Genomic DNA, 24,238 nt, shown 5'->3' with positions numbered 1-24,238 from the left:
ACAAGGAGGGTCTATTTGCTGGGAAGCTAAGCTCCATACACTGACTCCATCCTGACTGGGCTAAACGAACTAGTTATTGGGGGTTCTGCTGGGAGAGAGTGCCCATGCTATCAAGTGGCCTTTCACAAGTATACAACTGGTATGGCTGGAGAGACTCCAGTGCCTTTCCCCAAGGGCTAGATGTGGAGTCGCACCCACATCTTAGATTTTTGATTGTACACTGAGTCTCCATAACCAGAGGTCAGGAGGCTTTAGTTTACCTTAATGAAAGTATGCCTGCTCCATTACCATGCTTCAGATAATTGGTCTTCAACCTATAGTTTGATACCCTCAAGTGGGTTGCAGAGCCTCACTTGCTGGGACACAACTCGCTAAGCAGATGATGTTTATTTTTGCTGATTTTTTTGGGAAGGCATGTTACTAGTGCACTTGGATAGAGAGCAGAGGAGCCATGTTAAGAGGGCAAACAGGATAGCGAGGGGTGACCACCCAGTGGTGGAGAGGATTTCTCTTTAGCATAGACAGAGCTAGAGCTTCCCTTCTGTGCCGAAGCACTCTGTTCCATTCTCTTTCTTCCTCTGGCCAAGCTAGGCTTACCAAGGGCCCTCCTGGCCTCCAGCGGCAGATGGGGAAGTAGGGTTGTCAGTGGGGATACAATGCCATAGGTTCCACCCTCCAGAGCATCCATTTTCTTCAGGGGAACTGATCTCTGTAGTCTGGAGATGAGCTGTAATTCTGGGGGATCCCCAGGTCTCACCTGGAGGCTGGCATCCCTAGGCCAAGCCCCCTCCCCAATTCCACCAGTGAGTCTTCCAATGCTCTTTAACTTTTGGCTCCTTCTCTTCTTATCTCACGGTTGTCATGTGACTTTCTGTCACACAGTTGCCTTGGCATTAAAGATGGGTCCTGGTTTGGAAAAGGTTGAAGACCACTGTTTCAGATTGTCTAGGTTCTGAAGGGCCTGTTAAGGAAAAATTAATCTGTGCTAAGTGATTTTAAGAATCCATGCTTGGTTATGGCACATGCTGAACTTTAGTTGCTAAGCAAGGCTTTGAAAAAGGTCAGCCTTTTAATCTTCCAGTTGTAGATTTTGGCATTGGCCGGACCAAATGTTTTGCATTACAAACTCTAGCTCATTAATTCCATGAAACATTTAGAAACAAGCCACTTAAATCCAACCAAGCTGAAAAGAATGGGAGCATTTGTACCCAGCAGCACATAGTTGAAGTTTAACTATAATAATCTATAGATTGTCTTAATTGTGGTTTATATTTCCTCCAAAGTTGTTATCTTCTTAATAAGTGGCAGCTCCAGTTTGCTTATTGTCATCCAAATAACTGGGATAACTCCAGCAGTAAGACTGGATTATTCTAAAAATTACATATTAAAACAATTTAAAGAAGATTAATATTAGGCTCTGGGATCCGGGGCATCTTCACACATTATGATTAAAAATACCCAGTCACTTTTGTAAGTCACCCCACTCTTAAAATTAGACAAGATTATATTATCAGAAGGTTATATTATCAGACTTCAGCATTGATGATTCTGAGTTGTATTGTCAGACAACGTCTTGTATATATACTTTATATACTGGGCTGAACCCATGTGGTTCTGTCTTTAAAACTGGTGTATGTGAACCAGCTGTAACAAATAGAAGTTGAGTTATTGTCCACCTCTGCCCGGCTGAATGAGAAGAGAATTTCTGTCTCTACATTTGTCTCAAGCTTTTGAATGAACAGACTTTCAAGGTGTATTCTCTAACTTGGATTGCCATGTTTGAGATGGACACTGCTTTCCCAGTACATCAGGATGGAAATGCACATCAGCGTTGCCATTCTCTTCCAACACAAAGCCTTTTTTAAAAAAATACACAGGTATGAATCCTCATATAGGAAAAAGAACAATGAGAATCGGCCAGGGAGAGGCTCCCCGGTGGAATCCTGAAGGTGTTTGGTTTTGTGCTGAACATAAGAAGAGCAGTTGCCACCAGCAATCTGATTACCATAATTTTATCTTTTGTGACATCAGTGCAGTCCTACCCTCTGTAGGAAATGTTTGAAATGTTTTTAAATAACTTCTTTTTTGCACAGTTGTAGCTTTCTTCCATTCGAACATTTATTTTGCTTCAGCTTACAGCTACCTGGAGTATGAATTAGCAAAAAAGTACAAAAAAATTAACACCTCCTGAATTTGACTGTAACCTCAACATAAAGTGGTTATTGTGGTGTTGAGTGAGAGTTTTCATTATGTTGCATCTAGGTAGTTTCATTTTGTTTGCCTCCACTTTAATTGAGATCTAACTGGCCCCAATTCCTTTTTAGTAAAATCCTCAAAGTAAAGAAAAAGGATGGGGAGGGGTTTGAAATTCTAGAGGGTAACTGTGACCCCCTCCGTGCAGAAGACTACACATAGTATGAAAGTGGCACAGGTTAGAGGAAGAAAATATCTGAATGTTTCTTTCAAAAAACTTTTTAGGTGAATAGAAGGGTTAAAGTGGAAATGTGCAAGGATCTTACATGAACCCGCTCTACATTGTAAAAATAGACTTTGCCTGTTCTGATGTTAAATGAGAAATGTTGCTCTTAGCCGTGGTTCTTTTGTACCACTGCAAGTACAAGCTTTCAGTCTGCTTTGTAATCAAAAACATCCTGTTAAGATTGGTCTACTCGGTACACAACTCAAGTTGCAAATGCAAGTCTGAGCCAGGCTTTTGCATGAGCTTATATAACTGTTCTGGGGGGTGGGGGTGGAGACATGTACAAACAGTCCCTTGGATTGCATTTTGCCCGGTATGTTGTCACTGTGCTAAAATTCAAGCTAACCTGAGAGCAAGCCAGGCAAATATGAACTTGTTTTTGGGAATCAAGCTTTAATATCCCAATTTAACTGGTACTTTTTAGGTTTTTTAACGTATTGAATCTGAGCTATTTCCTTAGTTGTACTGTAATTGACACTCATTATTACTTTTAATCATCATTGCTTTTAATCATTTAGATCCAGCTTCCCTTGGGATCTTAAAATGTTTCAGAGAGGTAGGATCAAATGGTAAATTCAGAATAGCAAAAGCACATGTAATTCCTTAATGCAATTTGGTTTTTTGGCAGACCATGGTATGAACAGTACAGGAGCCAATCAGTGGGTTATAGATCAAATCGAGCCTGAACTGACTCTAGAAGCTAACATGACTAAACGGAGGCTATCATACTTTGGTCACATTGTGAGAAGACAAGAGTCACTGGAAAAGACAATCATGCTAGGAAAAGTGGAAGGCAGCAGGAAAAGAGTAAGACCCAACAAGAGATGGATTGACTCTACAAAGGAAGCCATGGCCCTCAATTTGCAGGACCTGAGCAAGGCTGTTAAAGATAGGATGTTTTGGAGGACATTGATTCATAGGGTCGCCTGAGTGGAAAGCGACTTGACTGCACTTAATACACACACGCACACACTGTTCAAACTGTGGGGGCCCTGAAATGCTATCCTGGTTATGTGAGTGCTGCTTTTCCATGAGAGGCTGCTATGTGGCTGGGATAACAGTGGCTGTGGCCAGTCGTGTATCTCTTGCCTGTGGAATCAGCACTATGCCAGGATGGGAAGTACAAAGTCTCTAGGCCAAAGACCCACATGGTTTCTGCATTATTCCAGGTGTGTGGAAGGTACAAATGGAAAAGTGGCTAGGGCAGTGGTGTTCAATGGCTCAGGAACCATCTGTGGCTCTTCTGGCCACTGTTCCACAATGTGGCATAAGTGCCCTGTTCCAGGAAAGTGAACAAGGCCATTTGCCTGCAGTCCCTGTAAGGCTTGTGATTGGCACGTGATTCCCACCTTGAAACAGTTCTTGCCACCGGGACAGGGGGTATGGGTAATATGCAGCCTCCCTGAGGTGTGGGCCTTGTGCCAGGGATGGAATGAAAGGCTCTGTCCACCCTTCTCTGCAGACTCGGAACTCTCATCCCAGTTGGGAGGAGGCTGTGTTGGCCACAGAGAAGAAAGAGTATGACCACCCAGGAAAAAGCGAGCTGGCCACAGTGGAATGGTGGTGGTGGTGGTGGCTCTACTCACCTTTCTGTTAGACCAGCTTGCTTTCCTCTGGGTGTCTTTGGCAGTCTCTCTCTGCTGCTTGAGCTACTGTTCCTCATGCTGAGGTGAGAACAACAAGGCCAAGAGGGAAGCCTTCCACTTCTCTCCAGATACCCAAGGGCTGTAGGAAGAGACAATCTTGCAACTCAGAAATAATCTGTCAGTTTAGAAGGTTATAGTTTAATTATTTAATCTATGTATCTAATAGCGAAGTCTGCCCCCTTCTGCAGATATGTAAATCCATGAATTGGGGACACATTGAGGATAAACAGATTTTTCTGCAAATTTTGGGGACCCCCCAGGTTTGCAGAAAAATCTGAAATGTTGAAAAAATACATTGAAGATGAAAATATAAATTAGGTGGTGCAGACAATGCATTCATCTGTACAACTGGTGGCAGCCGCTGCAGAGAGCTGTGGTGGCGGCTGCTGGGAATCTCTCTGGCCCTGGCTGCAGCAGTGGAAGATGCTGGGAACCACCCCAGCCATGTTGGCAGAGGATGCCAAAGTAATAGAAACCACAGCATGAATGTGGTAACAATAGATGAATGTGGTAACAATAAAGAACATCCAAACAATGGGTATAGTTAACAATAATTGAAAGACTTGTTGAAAATTCAAAACTTGAAACATCAAATAGATGTAGCTGAAACAGGAAATGCAAAAAAGGTTGAGATTTGTTAAGCAGAAATACTTTGAACATGCTAACAAACCTGGTAGACTTCTGGCGAACCTACTTAAAAAAGAATCCAAGAAGAGAAGGATCATGGCGGTTTACAAAAACACTCAACTATCCAACAATGGAGCAGACATACAAGAGGTCTTTAAATCTTTTTATTCAGAACAATAATTGTTAATAGATTATAATATATGCTCAAATATGCTAAAATACCATGTAAAAACGATAGTCTATGCATACCACAAAAACTCTACATCATGGACAGATAGAGAAACATGGTGAAGACCAACTACAAGTCAATGTAGTATTTAATAGTAAACTATATAGACTTATTTCCAAAGCTACACCAAGTAGAATACATTGCAATATAATAGAACAGTCAAGTACCGATGATATGGAAACCAAAGTTCACGTAATGAGACTGAATACTGTAGAGATACTGAACGTGGACAAGGCCACTACGAAGTAGAACAAACATTGAAGAAGCCACATAGAGGTAGAGCAGGATTAATGTTCAATAGTGGAAAGTAACATCACTGTAGGGACGGGATATCTAGATCATTCAACCGTTTCATATGAGAATTTCATCAGCCCTTTTCTGAGAAAATGTTGCAATAGTAGGGAGATATAAGTAGCTACAATCTTCCCAACAAATACCCAATAGGTAATGGTGCGTGGCAATAGGGAAGCTGCTCCAATCCCAGAGCAGCTTCCTGATACTTCAACTGCTGCAGCCAGGAAGGGGAGGGGAGGGGAGAGGGAGGAGAAATAGAGGGGGATAGGTTGATAAAGAAGGGGAGGGGAGATTGATGGAGAAGAGGTGGGGGCAAAACAGAGGGCGTAGGCTAGCAGAGAAGGGGAAGGGAAGAAAGAGGGGGAAGTTTGTTAGAGTAATAGGGAGAGGGAAGGAAGCAAAGGGGGGGAAGGCATGCACCCACTCCGCAGGATTCTTGCAGGTCTCCACTTGCACATCTTATATTACTGTATATGTGTCTTTGGTAGTGTGACCTATGGGAGTCATGTGGCTCTTTTGCTGAATGGTAATATCAGAGCGGCTCCCCAAGAGCCACAGAATGAGTCCCCCTTTTGGCTAGGGCAGGGGTGGGCAAACTCATTAGTCAAAAGAGCCAAATATCAACAGTACAACGATTGAGATTTGTTTTGAGAGCCAAATTTCTTAAACTATATAGGTAGGTACACTGTTTATTAACTTAATAAACTTTAATTAAAGTTTTAAGTCTTGATTAAACTATAGGTACACTGAATAAAACTTGATATCATACTTAATAGTGATCTTATTTATTGATTTCCCCCTCCCCGTCTGGAGTCCTCGTCTGAAGGCCTGGTCTACCGCCATAAAAGCCTATTGGTAGACCTGGCCTCTGGCTGAGTCCCATTGGGAGGCCAGCTCTACCCATTGGCTTTCTTGGCAGTAGACCTGGCCTCCGGAGGCCCATAGAAGCCAATTGGTAGACCTGGCCTCTGAAGGGGGACTTTTCCCCCTCCTCGGAGTCCAGGTCTACCGCCAAGAAAGCCAGTGGGTAGACATGGCCTCCCAATAGGACTCAGCCGAAGGCCAGGTCTACCAAAGGAAGCCCGCCCCGCCCAACAGCTGATAGGCGGGGGGGGAGGAACCGCCGAGCCGCCCGCCCAGCAATCACGCGGCTAGAGGGGAGGGGAGGCTTTAGCCTCCCAACCATTGAGGGCAAGGGAAAGGTGGACCTGGCCATTCTCCACGGCGGGGGGGGGAGAGAGCGCCCACTTGCCTGCTCTCTCGCGCTCGCTTGCTCTCTCAGGTGCACCGGCTCCGCAGCCCGGCTGCCGGCGCAAGCGGGAACGAGAGCAGGGGCTCTGAACCAAGTTCGGAGAGCCGCACTCAACAGGCCAAATAGCCGCATGTGGCTCGGGAGCCGCAGTTTGCAGACCCCTGGGCTAGGGTTACATTCAAAATGGCCCTTGGAGTAGAGTTATAATGAGGAAGGTGCAAAGGTGTGGACCTTTCCATAGAGGAACTTCTGCATAGTTGTTCATCTGAAGGTGACAACAGTAGGGCCTTGCTGTTCCTTTTCTAGGTTTTCGGTCTGCCATAAGGATTATGGCTAACTGTTCTGAAGGAATAGAAGCAAAAATAGTTCTAGGTTGGATAACCCCATTGCATTCCATTGGAAGTGGCCCTCCTGGTGAGGGGGAAAAAGCATTTTGTTCTCTTGGCCTTAAAATATATGTAAACAGAACCAAAATAAGGCACACCCTCTTGAATAATTTCTACAGATATAACTAGTGTCTTTTGCTGATGTTGATGTAAGCATTGTGTCAGTCCTTTGCTGGTTCAGGCCTGATCCCTTGACATGACTCTGCTTCTATTGCTGGTTCTGGTCTGGCTCCGGCTCCGGCTCCGTGTCAAGCGACCTTGGTTCACATGCCTGTAAATACTGTGTATACTTCCCTTCCCGCAGCTGCCTAGTTGTTTGGTCTACGCTTCATGAAAATTCTTATCTCGGGTTTACCTCATTGTGTTTTCCTTTAGTGGCTAAAGTGCTTTTAAGCTAGAGCTTTCCCTATTGTGCTCATTAGCAACCTTAACCTGTTTCCATACAGTCAGATCTTATATTCACCTTTTTGCTCCTAATAAAGTATACTGCTTCAGGATCGCCTGCCTGAGTGTGTTTACTGTTGGGATGCTACAGGTGATCGCCTGAACCTGACACATTGATTAAGAAAGCATCTAGGTAAATTTGCATAATTAAAATATTGTCGAAGGCTTTCACGGTCAGAGTTCATTGGTTCTTGTAGGTTATCCGGGCTGTGTAACCGTGGTCTTGGTATTTTCTTCCCTGACGTTTCGCCAGCAGCTATGGCAGGCATCTTCAGAGGAGTAACACTGAGTAACACTTCCTACACACTTGACACTGAGAGACACTGTCCTTCAGTGTTACTCCTCTGAAGATGCCTGCCACAGCTGCTGGCGAAACGTCAGGAAAGAAAATACCAAGACCACGGTCACACAGCCCAGATAACCTACAAGAACCAATTGCATAATTAAGTTTTTAAAAATTCTTAATTGATATTTGTTTGCTATCACTCAGCTGTTAAGTAACGTCTCCACTTGCTCCTTCTCATGTAAATCCTTCCTAAAGCTTTTTTTCTTCATTCTCTGAAGTTTGAAAGGAATCGTTAACTGACCATTCTCTGATTATCTATTTATGAGAATTGTGGTATTAATGGCAAATCTAAATCTTTCTCCCTCTGCTGGGCAGTGTGGCAAATAGAAGATCAGCAGAATGAGAAGTCCCGCCCTTTCGAAAACATTTTATGATGTGCATTTCACTACAAAATTAACAAATAAAACCAGTTTCTGAAAATGTTTTTGGTTCCAGGGGTGGCAAATCTGCTGTGTTCATACTTGGTTCTGATCAGTGAGTTTTAGGGTGGCTTCTCATACTTTCTATGGCTTGGTTTGCTATACCAGGTTTATTTGTTCAGTTGTAATATCAGATATATTTGTTATGATACTTGTTTTAACTGTTGTCTCATGGCATAGGATGGATTTAATTTTTTTGCTTTCAGCTGAGAATTGCCCCTTGGGTCTAAACAATTTTAGGTAGCTCATCCCAGTTTGAGAACTACATGTTTCAGTGCATCCGATCAATGTCATTGTTGAAATTTTGGCTGAAGATTACATTCTAAAGTTTTTGGGAGGTAATACATTGAATGAGAACCAGTGTGGTGTAGCGGTTAAGGTGTCGAACTAAGAACCTGGGGAAACCCAGGTTCAAATCCCCACTCTGCCATGGAAACTTGCTGGGGGGCCTTGGGCCAGTCACACACTCTCAGCTCGACCCTGGCAAATATTTAGATGGGAGACCTCCAAGGAATACTAGAGGCGTGACTCAAAGGCAGGCAGTGGCAAACCACCTCTGAACATCTCTTGCTTTGAAACCTCTACGGGGTCGCCATAAGTTAGCTGTGATTTCACAGCAAAAAATAAATAAAATTGAATGCTCTGAAAATCTGAATGATTGTCATGTCCCTGTGGTTTGAGAGTAGATCAAAAACACAATTCCCCCACAGCGCTGATCTGGCTTCTTCAAAGGTTTTCTGTATTTTTGGTTTGTGTTTGCTCCAAAATAGCAATTCCATCACAATGTGTTGCTCACATAACTGTCTCTCCTGAATTCTCTTAGACAAACTTGTTGATGGAATGTATAAACGCCACTGTTAAAAACTTTCTAGTCACCTAAACTGGTCTGATCTTATCTCTTGTTAATCAGTTGCATAATTGCTACATAATACATAACTGAATATTGAAATGTACACAGTGCTGACGCTAGTAGCTGGTGTAAATCTGTAATGTAGCATACTCTTCCTTTGTTTTCACAGATTCAAATTCAATGGCAAACTTAAATGGCTATCTCAACACTTGACACCCATGTTTCCAGGCATCATGGATTTTCTGGGATTCAGTCTGCAAAGCATTCTTAAAAAGTAATGGTTTACGTGTAAGTTTCAATAATCTCTATCAGTTGCAATAATGGCCAGCAAAAGGAAGTCTACGACGCCGTGTATGATACCGACAAAAACACTAGCACTTCAAGAGTCTCAGTCAGCCTCTGTTGGAGTTGAAGGATTTCAGCTATCTGCTACTGCTGCTGCTTCACCTGTTACTGAACCTATTAGTAGTAACCACAACAGTGGGTCACTGTCCAATGGACATAGAGGCATTGTGGATGGTGATACTTACAGATGTAAGTATTGTGATTTCGGCTGCCAAGATGCCAGTCGGTTTCTTGGGCACTTGGATTCTGAGCACAAAGACTTTAGCAAAGACCCCTCGTTTGTGTGTGTGCAGTGCAGTCTCCTGGTAAACAGCCACAAAGAGCTTTCTTGTCACAATGCAGAGAGCCATGCTGGGGAAACCAGCTTAATCTGCAACGTTGCACAACAAGGCAGTCGTGTGATTGTGGAGCAAACCGTTGGGGATACCACTTCCACTAGCCAGGTCTTTTCAGGGGATCTCCCCGAAGAAGGGCAAGACAGTCAGGCTGAAATTATCATTACCAAAACGCCCATTATGAAAATAATGAAAACAAAACCTGAAGTGAAAAAAATCCACACACTGAAAGAAAATGCGTCTAGTCAACCGGTCAGTGATCCGGAGAAAAAGGGTGGTGAACAGCCGTTGACCAATGGACCTGCACCAGCGACTCAGTCAAATTTAGTCAAACCACCCCCTGTTGTCAACGGCTCAATAGTAGGGAAGGTGCCTGTTTTGCAAGCAGGCATCACCCAACTTGTGCAATTGCAGCAGCAACCGCACGTTCAGCAGCAACTACCCACATCGAAATCCCTCCCCAAAGTAATGATTCCCTTGAGTAGTATCCCAACATACAATGCCGCAATGGACTCCAACAGTTTTCTGAAAAACTCTTTCCATAAGTTCCCTTACCCTACCAAAGCAGAGCTTTGCTACTTGACGGTGGTGACGAAGTATCCAGAAGAGCAGCTGAAGATCTGGTTCACAGCCCAGAGGTTGAAACAGGGTATCAGTTGGTCGCCTGAGGAGATTGAAGATGCGCGGAAGAAAATGTTCAACACAGTGATTCAGTCCGTACCCCAGCCCACCATTACAGTGTTGAATACGCCTCTGGTCGCAAGCCCTAACAGTGTCAAGCATCTCATTCAGGCCAGTTTGCCTGGCCACTCTGTCAGCAAACCCGAAGGAGCTGGCAGTGTGCTGGTGACCCAACCCATAATAACCAACGGGCTTCAGAGTTCAAACTCGTCTCTCACAATAGCAGTAACCTCCATTCCAAAGACCCAGATAGCTAAGCAACCCTCTGCTGTGTCCATATCTAGTCCTGCATCAGCTGTGAAAGTGGTCAGTGCCTCTCAGACACAGCCCACTGCTTGCCTAAGCATATCTTCACAGGGGTTCCTAGACCCTAACATATACAAAAACAAGAAGTCTTTTCCCCAGCTGTCGGCGCTAAAGAATAGTTTCGGCAGGAATCAGTTCCCTGGCCGAAATGAAGTCGAGCGACTGACAAGAATGACAGGCCTTAATCCAAAGGATGTTCGGAAATGGTTTAGTGATAGGAGGTACCATTGTAGAAACGTAAGAGGCGACAGAGCTGACTATGCTGGAGATGATACAATAATCATTGACTCAGTACCTGAAATTACCTTCACCTCTTCTCCCAAAACAGCCTCAGAATTACCCTCCACAGCAGCAGCAGTGCCTGCAGCTCATACCCCGACCCGTCGGCAATCCTGGCATCAGACCCCTGATTTCTCCGCTACAAAATATAAGGAGAGGGCTCCTGAACAACTGAAGGCATTGGAAGGCAGCTTTGCACAAGATCCTTTTCCTTCAGAAGAGGAAGTGGACCGCTTGAGGAGTGAAACTAAAATGACAAGGAGAGAAATCGACAGCTGGTTTTCAGAGCAAAGGAAAAGACAGGCTGTCAAAGAAGCAGCCCAGCCAGTGGCGGATGATGCTGAAGACGACTCTGTTGAAGAAGACTCCTCAGATGACTTGAGAGCTTCAAGTGAAAATGGTTCATTGGATGCAGCCAGTAGCACTCAAAAACCAGGCGAGCGCAAAGTGACTCCTATAAAAATCAATCTGAAGAATCTGAAAGTGACCGAGTCGAATGGCAAAAGCGAGTTGTCGGGCTTGAGTGTCGACGATCAAAGAGAGAGTTCTCCTAGCAAGCCAGCTGCACCCCTGAAACCCAAACTAAGTGGTAAAAAAACAGCACAGCAAAGACACTTGCTTAAACAACTCTTTGTGCAGACCCAGCGGCCTACAAATGAACAATATGACAAATTGTGTTTGGAGTCAGGTCTCCCCAGGGCTGAAGTGATTCGTTGGTTTGGGGATAGCCGCTATGGTTTAAAAAATGGAAATTTGAGATGGTATGAGAACTACAAGCGAGGCATCTTTCCTAAAGGCTTGGCCGGCCCCAGTGATGCCAAGGTGGAGATCCTCCAGGACTACTATCAAAAGAACAAGATGCTCTATGAAGATGATCTCCCAGGTTTGTGTGAGAGAACTCAGATGTCCCCTGGACAGGTCAGGATATGGTTTGCTGAAAGGCTGGAAGAAGAAAACAGGCCCGTATCAGATACCGGCAGCGAGGATCAGTGCTCAAGCATTAGCGAGCCAGCCGCCAGCCACAAAGGAACGTTGGATGCCTTTTCCGAGGCTTCTGAGAACAGTGAATCCTGGGAGCCTGGAGGTCAAGAAGGCAGTTCAGAGCTTGTAGATGGTCCTCTGCCCGCAGGACATTTGGGTAAGAAATTTGATTGCTTCCATCGCTGTTTCTGCAGTGTGACTGCTCTGGCTTTAAGCAGGCCATATTCCAGCACCTGAAAATTAATTTAATGAGAGCAGGCCCAGGCTAGCCTGATCTTGTCAGATCTCAGAAGCTAAGCAGGGTCAGCCCTGGTTAGTATTTGGATGGGAGACCACCAAGGAATACCAGGGTTGCTGTGCAGAGGAAGGCACTGGCAAACCACCTCTTTTAGTCTCTTGCCATGAAAACCCCCAAAAAGGGGTCGCCGTAAGTCAGCTGTGACTTGAAGGAACTTCACACACACACACACCGGGGGGGGGGGAAATCCCTGGGGAGGAAAAATCAGTAACCGAAAGCTCTTTAGAGATTAATTTTGTTTATGTGGGGTGTTACATACCTCTGCACATCATACAAAAGTTTGCTTTCTTGGTTGCATGAAAGCAACACAGAAAATCATGACCCTGTGGATGCAACCCTAGTGCAAGTGCTTGGCTTTCAGTGGAAAGGTGGCTTAGTATATTACTACACTGCGAAGTTAACATGGCAAAAGAGCTCATGTTGTTTCCTAACTCAGGCCGGTCCCACAGTTTGTCAAGCGCAGTATATTTAAAATTCCTCAAAAACAACCCAAGACCCTTTTTTAAAAAGTGCTTTTTGTTCCCTCCTAACTCCCATTCCAATTCATAACATTAGATGCTTAAGACATTTACAACTGAGATATAACTTCCATTGTTTTTATGATCAAGTTGGCCTTTTCTTTTCATTCTAAACACTCCTGCCATTCTAACTGTATAGTATTTATATTATTGTTCCCACTTGTCCCAGCATCAGAGCCTGGCATCCCTATAGCTGTGTGAAGGGAAATTGTACAAGGAAATTTTATGAGAAGGGAAGGGGGAGGGAGGAGTCAAGGCTTGGTGTGAATTGTTGCTGTGGTCTTCGCTGGTTTTATTACTGCGTGCTTTTATGACCCCCTGCTCTGACAGGACTCACACCTAACTTTTCTTTATCAGCTCCTTCCTTTTCCTCTTACGCTGAGATGTTTTAGTATTTACTTTATCGTCTGCAATCAGACAGCATCAGACAGCTGATGAACAATGCAATAGGACTAAGATTACAAAATGAGGGAACAATGCGAGCAATGAACTATCCAAGGCAGGCAAACTATAAATAATACAGGTAGGCAAACTATAAATAATACAAGATAACCATCATGCAGTCAAATCAGGTGACACCTACAGTAATCAATGCTGTGGACTGTTATAAAGGCGCCCTCTTGGGCTGCTCATTTGTCTGCAGTTCTAATCTCTTTTATAAAATACCATACTGAACATTTTGGTTTTGCACATTCTGCAGAATGATGGAGGTGTGGAAGCCTTCCTTGACCTCCTCAGGCAGGACCGTTCCATAACGTCAGAGAGACCACTAAAAATGCAAACGTATGGATGGCTGTTGATTTTGCTCATTTGCAGGGTTGCACCTTCAGAAGCCTTTGCTCAGATGAGCAAAGTTTTTGCAGCGGAGCATAGTGGGAGAGGCACCCCTGCAGGGATGTGGGCCCAAGGCCATTCAAGGCTTACACTTGAAAGACTCATAGTGTGACTCACACCAAACTTTGACACCCCCCCTCAAACTACTACATAAAATTCCCCAGTAAGGTTTTTCATCATGTATCTATCTGAAATAAATGTCATTGGTCTTGAAGGTGCCTCTAGATCAAGGGTGTCCTATCTTTTGGCTTCCTTGGGCCACACTGGAAGAATTGTCTTGGGCCGCACATAAAATACACAAACACTAACGATAGCTGATTCATAATGTTTTAAGTAAGTTTACGATTTTGTGTTGGGCCGCATTCATAGCCGTCCAGGGCTGCATGTGGCCCGGGGGCTGCGGTTTGGACAAGCCTGCTCTAGATCTTTGTTTTATTTCCCTACTCTGCTGCAATCTGAAATCTGAATCTCTGCCCTTTACTGCAGCATGCAATGGCAAGTTGTTGGTCTTCAAGGGGCCATTGGACTTTTGCTTTATAAAAGAAGCACTGTTATTTCACAGCAGGGACATTAAGTTTATGGCTCTGAGTGGGCCTCTGGGAAGTCCTCAAGCGTCAGCATCTGCCCCACCTTGCTGGCTGCTGATACCGGCTCTGCATCCGGTCCTTCACTGTGTGCCTCTTTCTGTGTTCTGTTTTGTAAACCACGTGGAACACAAACCCACAAGCTTTGCTTGTGATCTATGGGTCAAAACAGGCACATCATTGGGAGATCTGTAATTGGATATTCCTGCCATTTTGACAACAGTAATGGAAGCCACAGGGAGAGGGGCTGTGTGGATTAGATGTGGCTTAACTGCTGTTCTCTCCCCTCTCCTCATGGGGCTTTGATTGACAGAACTGCTTGGGGTGGGGAGAGTGTTAAAACCGCTCATCCTCACTGCACATCCCTGATCCAAATTGCCCCCACCCCACCCCGCCGCCCCAGTATGGCTTTTATTAGCATTTTCAAAATGCTCGCATCCTCCAAGCACAGATTTTCCAGCATCTTTCGACAGGGAGGGGTTTGACAAAGGGACAGGCAAAAAGGGGCAACTGTGTGCAAATGCAGTTATGCGCACCTAGGTTACATCTTGATTTTGTGGATGAGCACAAAGAGCTTCATGGAAAAGTTTGTTTTGTAGAGGGAGAAGCTGCCCTGTGTGCGTGTTCTTGAACGGAGTTCCCAGTCTAAGGGGCAGCGAGGGAGAAAGGGCTGAATCACTTCAGGGGGCAGGGAATTTTTGGACTGCTGGAAGGAGGAGGAGGAGAGAAAAAAACCCCACCACCGTAAACAGAACTTGAGGAAAAATCAGGAAGAGCTCTAATCGGTCACCGATAGCAGCAGACAGGCATATTAAAGCATATTTTCCCCCATCAGTTCCTTTCCCCCCTTCTGCAGAACAGCTGAGGTCACGGTGACCTTGCTTGTTCAACTTTCTTAGCCTTTCTGCCTGCTGACTTTCCCAGTGTTATAAAGTATACTGTGATGCATGAGTCTGTGCGGTTTTTGTTTTCAGAAACCGACGGAACCGGGGCTGCCTCCCTTTGAAGGATGTGCTGTTAAATTTGTGAAGACTCAGCAGCTGTGGGGCCGGCTGGAATCTCTGCAGTAGAAGGACCTGTGGAAACACTGCCACCATGCCAAGATCTTCTTTTCCACAAAGGACATTGGGGGTGGGGATAGCAATCACAAAGACCTTGGGGGCCTTTGGAATCTAGCATAGGAGCAGAGCAGAGCCTAGCATCTGCAAGATCCTTTTCTCTCCCCTCGGGCATAGGACTATTTTCCTTTCCAGCGGACTTCCTCTCCCCCCCCCTTCGAACTTCGTATCCATCAGAATCAACTTTTTAAAATTACCAGCTGGCCTTCAGAAGGATCATGAATCTTGGGCATTGTGTTAAACATACTCTTTTCATAGACATAGAATTATCATTGGCACAATATATTTTACATTTTTAGAGTTCTCTGAAAGCTGGATCATTGCATATATTCTCATATTTGGGTCCCTAGCTCTGGAATTCGAGTATATGTGTGGGTGATGAACAGTGTACCAAGTCGTATACAAAACCAAAAGAATGAGGATATTTAGAACCATTTTTTTTTGAGCATCATGGAAGAAACCTGGGGTGGGGGTGAGGGGACCCAAAGTTGGCATCAGGTATGATTTTGTCCTACATGTGAAATAATGTGACATTATCCTTCCAAATAAGATGCACCTGTTAATCAAGTCTACAATATAATTCTTTTTGTTGATCCTAACCTAGTTTTTTCCCAATTGTACAAATAAAAAAAAAACTTCTTTCTGAGAAGGCTACTGAAAAAAAAATACACTCTGAAATAATTGTGATTAGAAATTTGATTGGCAGATGCCACATTTTACTTATAAAAACCTCCCTGTATGGATCAAAGCTGTTTAGATCTCATACTTCACTTTTGTTGAGGTGTCGTCATTCTAGCCATTGATTAGCTGGAATAAATTGCTGACAAGTTTAAGCTATGAAGTGCACCATCTTCCGTGCATATACTATTATCTGGCTCCTTGTTGTTCGGAAAGGGTTTTATTTAATTGACTTCATTTTGTATGGAATCTTTAACTTGCCAGGATTTTACTTGTAGCAGAAAGGAAGTATTTATTTGAATACAGGGGATCGGTAGCACTAACTAATTAGCTGTTCTGCTGGGCAGGCAGTATATGCTTTTGCATGTGCATAGGCCTTAAGAATCTTGTCTAGGTGTAGCATCAGGTCCTGACTTTGGATTGCAGTTGTGCTGAACATTCATCTGAAGGTCCTAGGCAACTCCCCAGCCTCTCCTGTTAAAGGTGTTTGGTAGAGGTGCTTAGAAAGGTCTGTCTCCAGCTGTGAACCTAGAGAGGCACTGTCGTCTGAGTGAATGTTACTGAGCAGTATGGTCTGGACAAGGCAACTTCGTATGTTTATGTATTTTATGGTAAGCCTCCTGCTAAGAAGCTGACAGGCCCTTGGTGGTTCATTCTGTCCAGTTCTGATAGCTCAGAGGCCTCTTGTCCTTCCATGTTGTTCTTAAGAAGCATCATGGCAACTCAGCCAGTGTAGTGGTTAAGTAGTGTAGTGGTTAAGAGTGGTTGACTCTAATCCGGAGAAAGGGGGTTGATTCCCCACTCCTCCACAGGAGCGTTGGACTCTAATCTGGTGAATTGGGTTGGTTTCCCCACTCCTACACATGAAGCCTGCTAGGTGACCTAGGACTAGTCACAGTTCTCTCTGAACTCTCTCAGCCCCTCAGCTCACAAGGTGTTTGTTGTGGGGAGAGGAAGGGAAGGAGATTGTAAACTGGTTTGATTCTCCTTAAAAGCTAGAGAAAGTCAGCATGTAAAAACCAACCCTCCTTCTTCTTCATCCAGTGCTGTGTGTTCCATGCTCGTGCAAAATGGTCTGTCTTGGGATTGCGAAGGCTTGAAAGCTGCACAGATCAAAGCAAGGAAGTGGCCTGAATCCAAAGATAGTCGATGCTTAGGCAATGTGTGCCCCAGGTTAGTAGCTTAAGAAGAAGAGTTGGTTTTTATACCCCGCTATTCTCTGCCTTTAGAGAATCGCAATGCGGCTTACAATTGCCTTCCCTCCCCCCCCCCCAAACAACAGACACCTTGTGAGGTAGGTGTGGCTGAGAGAGTTCGAAGAGAACTGTGACTAGCCCAAGGTCACCCAGCAGGCTTCATGTAGAGCAGTGGGGAACCAAACCCAGTTCTCCTGATTAGAGTTCATCGCTCTTAACCACTACACCACACTGGCTCTCAAGGGACAATGACGCTTTCAGAGAATGTATGCAGATAAGTTCCCATTGTAGTGAATAGGAAACAAGACAGAGCCTCTCAAGTGCAAGAGCAGCCCTGTTCACACCAGTAGAGCTGGTATGAGAGCAATTCGTGTTAGGCTGCCCCTTGCTTTCCAGGACTTTCTTACATGCAAGTTTATATCCATATGCACATATACAGTACAGTTATAATTATTTTATGCCTAGAGTCTCCATTGAGATGTACGTGTAGAGATTGTGCCATAATGGAGCTAGCTCTTTCAAGAGTGCGTGGGTTTCATGTACACCTGAGAGGTTTGACGGCTGACGGGCAGCAGCCATTGCTCAGTTTACCTGCATAAGTGGATTACTAAAGTTGCAGTTCTGCTGGTGGAGAGATTCAGTTCCATGGGTGGATAATTAGGGGTGGGCAAGCTTAGTAGCAAGCTAAAAAAAAAAAAAAATCCCATTGTAAGCCAGGACTGCAAGTTCAGGCAAAGCTTTGGGCAGGGCCAATTACTACCCCCCCTCCAATTTAGAGGAAAGGTAATGTGTCAAATTCATTGCAAGGAGAAGTGTACTATCAAGGAGTGTTGCATTAGCTCACGAGAGAGCTGGTTGAGCCTGGGTCTGCGGCAGAGCGTTTCTGTTGCATGCAACAAGCGAGCACCCAACACCCCACACCTATCGCAACAGAGACATCAGTAATGCGTGTGCCCAAATCTTAAGTGAGTGAAGTGTAAAGGTCAAAGCGGTCATTGGTGCTTTGTGGGTGTGTGAATTCCAGTTGGCAGCCCTTGTTCACTTCACTCCTTTGGAGGGGACCAGCTCTGTGAGCAGACAGGTATAAACAGAATAATGCCCATCCACTGAACTGAATTAAAGAATCAACTTGCAGGGAAGATACGTTCCCATACATGTGGGATCAGGTGCCTGGTTTTCAGCCAACTTGATAGTTTGTACTAGTTCATAATCTCCTGCATTATTTCAATTTAAATTCAAATCTGCTATGTTTTAATTAGGTTTGGGGATTTCAAGAGATTGCATTCTACGGAGTGGGGAATTACAGTACAGTTTCTAGTGTCATCTTGTGTTTTCTACTTAGCAAAATGCACAGGTTTTGAAGCAAACCTCAAGTGCAAATCGGTAGTTGCAGATATTGATCTCCTCTTAGTGGTTTTGCAGAGGCATTTCTTGTTACAGGAAGCACTACCCACAATTTTGCTCGGGCCTTTTAATAAGTCATTTATCTCTACAACTACATATAAGCATTCAAAGTGGTTTGTGTGAACAGGTTCTTGTGTGGAGGAAGGACTGTAGGATTTTGTCCTTGATTTCCCCATTGCTGTGTGGTAGTTAAATTTAATATGGCTGGAGGCAGAATGATTGCTGGTGAAACAAATTAATATTCAGGGTTGTGTCCCCCCCACTGATACCTGTACGCAGTCTAAGGGAGCAATCCTAACCAGGGCTACTCAGAAGTTAGTTCCATTTTATTCAGCAGGGCTTACTCCCAGGAAATATTTCTTTGGATTTCAGCCTGAATCACTGTTGTAAAAGTCAAATGCTTGAGAATCAGAAACGCATACACTTATCAATTTTTGTAAGCCCCACTCCTTTTTTTCTTGGAAAGGTCTTGGAACTTGCTGGTTAGGAAGAAACCCCATTTGACTAGTTTGTAATATGCAAGTTTATTAGACAAGGCGCTTAATTTTATAGGTTGTTAACGTTCACAGTTTTCTAAAAGGGTTTTTCTGGTTCCTCATAATGGATCCTGTTCTTGGCCCCATATTTTACCAAGGTGGGGCAGGATGAGATAGGACGGATTAAATACTTTGATTACTGTTTACCAGACTGTAACTCCTCACATTTTAGTGGTGTTTTCTGAATTTACATTACAGTTGTGCACATATTCACCATCCCGTTAAGGATCGTGTGCATAGAAACAAACCTAGCAGTCACTGAGCCCAAATCAGATTGGAATAGTACTGACTCACCCTACCGTAGTTGCTCTTTGAGTCAGAATTTGTACTTTAAAAGCTGCACTTTCTTTAGCTTACTGTGAAGCCACAGGCTTTTAATACTGCTAATGCAGCTCCTTGTGTAAACACGGGCTGACGGCTGGGGCCAAACTCTTGTTTCTCAAACGTTGAGACCAGCCGGTGGTGCTCAGTAGACACGTTGGCTCGACGGGTGCTGCGTGTGGCTTGTCAGATCAGAGGAATATTAATGTGATGGTACTACTCTACAACGAGCAGCCTTCATGGGCCGTTTCGAATCTGGAGCTGCTCGTCAACAGGCGAGATTATAGTGTCATTCCTGATCATTTGAAATCTCATACACCCCCATTACTCCCTCCCCACCCCACCTCCACAATTTCCCATTTCTAAGCAGCAGCATGGCCGATGAAATGTGAGGATATGGGGAATTCTGAATGAGAATGCAGGATGTTTTTAGATCATGGGAAGGGATTGGAGCGTATTCAGCTGCAAGCACACAGCGTCCCTTCGTATGGTATTTATTAGTCATACTAGAATTTTAATGTCATCCTTCCTGAGAAAAACGCTTCTTAAAAAAAGTGTGATTGAACCACTCGTTGGAATTGGGAATCACACACTAAAATGGTTAATAATGGAATGGCAATCAAGGGGGATCAGTAAGGAGTTGTCCACCCTGCCTGCAAAGGAATAAACACATACTCTTTTGGCAAGGGGACCCGGCAGTCAGTCTGTTTTAGAATTCATCCTGTGTAAACCCCATTGATCTAAATGGCAGCCATGCCCTTGTGCAGCTCCTTCAGTGGAGCCTGCGCTGAAATTCCTGATGGATTGTGCCCAACGTCGGGCAGATGCTGGCAGGATTCCTGTGTCTGTGTACCCAGGGATGTCTGCTCTCTTTCCTGGCACTAAAGAACTCTGGCTGACAGTGCGTCTCAGATTCCGGAAGCAGCGCTGAAATGCACACACCTGTCAGGAACCAGATTTACCTCTTAATAATTGTTTTTAAAAGAAACGTGTATGGCAGAAGGGAAGGTATGCCATGGCTTAGGAACACCTGAAGTGGCTTATACCATACCAGTTGAAGAGAAGTGTGGAAAATGTGCTTGGGTGTCTGGCTGCGGCCGGCATGCTCTAGACTTGGCGTGTCTAGACTCGGGTCTCCCCTGCAAGCATAATGAGAGTTGCCATAAGAGAGCAGTGGAGATGAATCACGAGGACGTGATGCATGCTTGCAGTTTGAGTATTGTGTAAAACAGGCCTGAAGTGCCTCTAAAGCCAAAAGATCAGGCATCTTTCTTGTTTCTGGTTAGCGTAAAGATTTTTTCACAACAGTCGAAGGGCTCCCACTTTTACTCGGCATCAGTATCTTATCTGTGAGTCTCTAGTAACAGCAGAACGGTGGTATCCTGCTCCTGCTGATACATTAAGGAGATGCTCTTATGAAACAAGCAGCTACCATAAGACCAACAGCTGATGCCCTTCGGAATTTGCTAGCAATCTATTCTAGTGCAAAACTTGTTGCCCTTATACGTCATGTCTGAATGAGAGCAACCCTCTTCCCCACCCCACCCCCCACCCCAATTTGGGGAGAGGGTAGCATGTTTCGTACTGAAAGGTCCCGATAGGCAGTTTGAATGTCTGGCAGATCTGCAGTGCTACACCAGCTCTGTCAGTTTGTCTTCTGAGTAGATTGCTGAGCACTTTGCCTTTGCAGGCTGAGGAGAACCTACTTTTTGATATATATCCTATCATGAAATGCTGAGTACTTCTAGTGTTTTGATTAATCCGCAAGGTCACCATGATGTAGCAGTGAAGGGCCTCTATAGAAGGTGGCCTTTCTCGCAATGGGCTACCTCACCTGGTTTCTGATGTCGCTTGGGTAGGGGGGCTCCATTTTTTGTAACTTTTTTGGTAGGGCTAACTTACAAACTATGTAAAAAAAAAAGAGGTTCTTTTGTACTTTTGGTAAAACTTCTTGAAGAGGAAAAAAGCTGAAACTGCGGGTGGACGCCGGTTCTTCTGGTGGAGGGAACCGGTGCCTGCCTTAGGACGTCACTCGCTCTTGTTCAGCAACGATGCCACTTCTGCGAAGTGAACTGCAAGTTTCCCTTCATTTTGTATATGTGGCTAAGAGAGTGGGGAAAGTGCTTGCTTGTACAGTTTGGTGAAATGAGACTTTTTTTTGGTTGTTCTTAAATAAACGATAAGGAAAAAACTGTAACCTTTGAGTACTTCTTGTATGGGGGGCGGGCGGATACCATTGCATGTTAATAAAACAGAAGTCTGGCGTGCTGGTTGTCAGATGAGGCAGTGATGCTGGGTCCCCAGGATACCAGCCGGGGCAGAGGAATTGAGAAACCTTTGGAGAGGCCGATTATTCGGCTACACTGAAGAATGGAAGTCGAAATGCTGGAGCAGATGCTAAGAATCAGAAGGGAAGGAATAAGGGGGAAATGCAAAGGAGGAGAGAACATGGATGAGGGCCTCACAAAGTGAGCGATGGGCAGCTCACCCGGAGCCGCAGAAGAGTCTTCCGGGATTTTGTTTGGGCAACTTTACATCTCGTTGTTAAGAGAACTAAGCACTCTTCCCCCCCCCCACTGAAACCAGCTTAAGTTTAGTTTAGAATGTGTTATGATTTTAGCCAAAAAGAATAGGGAAGTTCTCTGGCAGTGTGATGGCAGGAAACATTTTTTAAAAATAAAAAGACAATTGTAAAGAATAAACCCATGCTGCGGGAATCTGCGTTCGTGTGCTCTGAAGTTCCCTGCAGAAAAAAATGACTTTAAATTATATGTAAATAAAATTGATGTGGTATGACACCATCGTAGCCCTTCACAGCGCTGGACAGCCTTGAGCCTCTAGGGTACAGTTGGACCCCCTGCTTTAGAGGTACACACAACAACTCTGATTGCACATGTCTGCTTAAGGATGCGATTCTACCTTGGCCATCTCTTTAGGATTCCACATTCCTCCCAGGGCTGGGAGAAACAGCTACAGCATGCAATACACTCAAGCACACAAACATTTTGAGCGATGCCCAAAGCCTCCCCTGCAACCCCCACCCCCCAAAAAGCAGGAGCTTCCTGTGGTGTGCAGAAGCAGCTGAGATGCTTGGGGCAGTAGCTCCAAGCATAATAGCTACATTGTATGGGCATTAAGCAGTACTTCGCAGTGCCGCCTACCTGCTTTTAAAAAGAAGCTTAAAATGGTCTTAAATTATATTAGTCAGTCAAGGGTGCATGCTCTAAATTTCAAACTTGGGAGCAAAGCAAAATGGATTTTCCTGCTCAATTAGACCACTTTTCAGTGTTCATTCTTCTGACCTGAAGTGAAAGCTAAAACTTGTTATCCGTGCGGTGCCAAAGTGCCAATGGGAGCAGGTTTGATGGCCGATAACTGCTGATTGAGTTTCATTGGCTTCGAGCGAAAGCAGCCTCACACTGAATACCCCCATTGCAACCTTATCTTCTACAGCAAGGACCAAACTGCCCTGGTTATTCTTTTTGAGCCATCTGGTATCTTCCACTAACTCTGTCACCACTACAAGCAGGGAGGGGCAACAAATTCCCGCTGGATACAACCACGACAACAGCAGAAGCAGCCTTTTAAAAGTAAACTGTCTTGCAAGTGAGTATCACAGAACTGGCTAGGATGCAGAGCAACTGGTCAATTTTTCTAGACGAAAGGGGTATTCCAAAACTGGAAACGTTGCATGTCAGCCCCATGACCCAAAAACGAGTAACAAAAAGAAAGATCTAGCTGGGTTTGTTTTGTTTTTGCCGTTGCTCTTCTTCAGGGGTCCCCAACCTTTTCAGCCTGCAGGCACCTTTGGGGTTTTGAGAAGGGGCGGGAAGCACCACCCCAAAACGGCAGCCTGTGGAGCCAAACTCAAAACGGCTGCCAAAGGAGGCAGGGCCACACAATGTTCCCCCTCCTCACTTAGCAAAAGAAAGAAATGAAAGAAACCCCGAGGGAGGGAGAAGGGAGAAATGGAACCACAGACTAAGGAAAGGCAGGTCGTCCTGCTATTCCAGCAGCCGTGGCTGCTACTGCAGCCATGGAAAACCCTTTCAGTTTGAATGCGGACAGCCAGTAGCAAGCCGGGTCTCATAATGGCCATGCCCATTTTCTGAAAAACTCAGCTGTCCATGGGCCCCATGGTAAGAAACCCTGCTCTACTCCCCTAAAATACAAGGATCCAATACAAGTTAACTTGAGGCTTTTATTGGTTTGTCTGATCCATCCCCCCAACAGCCATCTGATCACAATCCATAATAGTTAGGCAGGACTAAAGTCCTCTTAAGAGTCAGACAAACACATATAGTAAATACTGCAGTGTACATTGGTGCTTACTGTTGGAGACTGGAATGCACTGGCCGCCACCCCCCCTCACAGTTTGGCAACCTAAATAAATATTCAGTTCTGGCCTTGGGATGGCATCACTGCGGCGATCCGACATGACATGAGTTGCTCCTGTTGGCCCTCTCAGGATGAGGACAGAAATGCCCAAATTTTGTAGCTGCTGGCAGATGATTACTCAGAAGAGGTGAGGTGTTCTAGCCACGCATAAATGTCATCTTCCCAAAATCAGCCATTAACAGAGAAGTCTCAGACTGGGCAGGTGGGTTGGCTTGGAAATGTGAGCAGATCAACAGTACCCACCTTGAGGCACACCGGCCTGGATGGTCCGCAGCTACCGATGAACCAACCGCTCACAGTGGCACTATCGTTTTCCTGCCATAGTGGTAGCTGAACTTTGACTCCAAAAAGCAAGGAAGTCAACTGCAGTGGCAAGAGCTCTATCTCCTGCAGAGCTGGCTTTGGCTCAGGTACTCCCTTTCCCTACCCCCATCTACCCCCCACCCTTTATATC

The 24,238-nt window shown here is 44.9% G+C and overlaps 1 protein-coding gene across 1 annotated transcript; it reads left to right on the top strand.

The window, feature by feature from the left end:
* Positions 1-9,152: 9,152 nt before the first annotated feature.
* On the top strand, positions 9,153-15,182 carry ZHX3 (zinc fingers and homeoboxes 3). Its single transcript, XM_056844636.1, has 2 exons — positions 9,153-12,056; positions 15,108-15,182. Exons 1-2 carry the CDS (start codon positions 9,293-9,295, stop codon positions 15,137-15,139), a joined length of 2,796 nt encoding a protein of 931 aa, XP_056700614.1. The 5' UTR covers positions 9,153-9,292; the 3' UTR covers positions 15,140-15,182.
* The last annotated feature ends 9,056 nt before the right edge of the window (positions 15,183-24,238 follow it).

This window comes from Euleptes europaea, chromosome 2 (genome assembly GCF_029931775.1).
Source record: "Euleptes europaea isolate rEulEur1 chromosome 2, rEulEur1.hap1, whole genome shotgun sequence".
NCBI classification, from domain to species: domain Eukaryota; kingdom Metazoa; phylum Chordata; class Lepidosauria; order Squamata; family Sphaerodactylidae; genus Euleptes; species Euleptes europaea.
This window is presented reverse-complemented; position numbering and strand designations above follow the sequence as displayed.

Coding starts and splice junctions, on each gene's coding strand:
- ZHX3 (XM_056844636.1), top strand. CDS start 9,293: ATGGCCAGCAAAAGGAAGTCTACGACGCCGTGTATGATACCGACAAAA. Junction 12,057..15,107: donor TCTGCCCGCAGGACATTTGG/GTAAGAAATTTG, acceptor TTTTGTTTTCAG/AAACCGACGGAACCGGGGCT.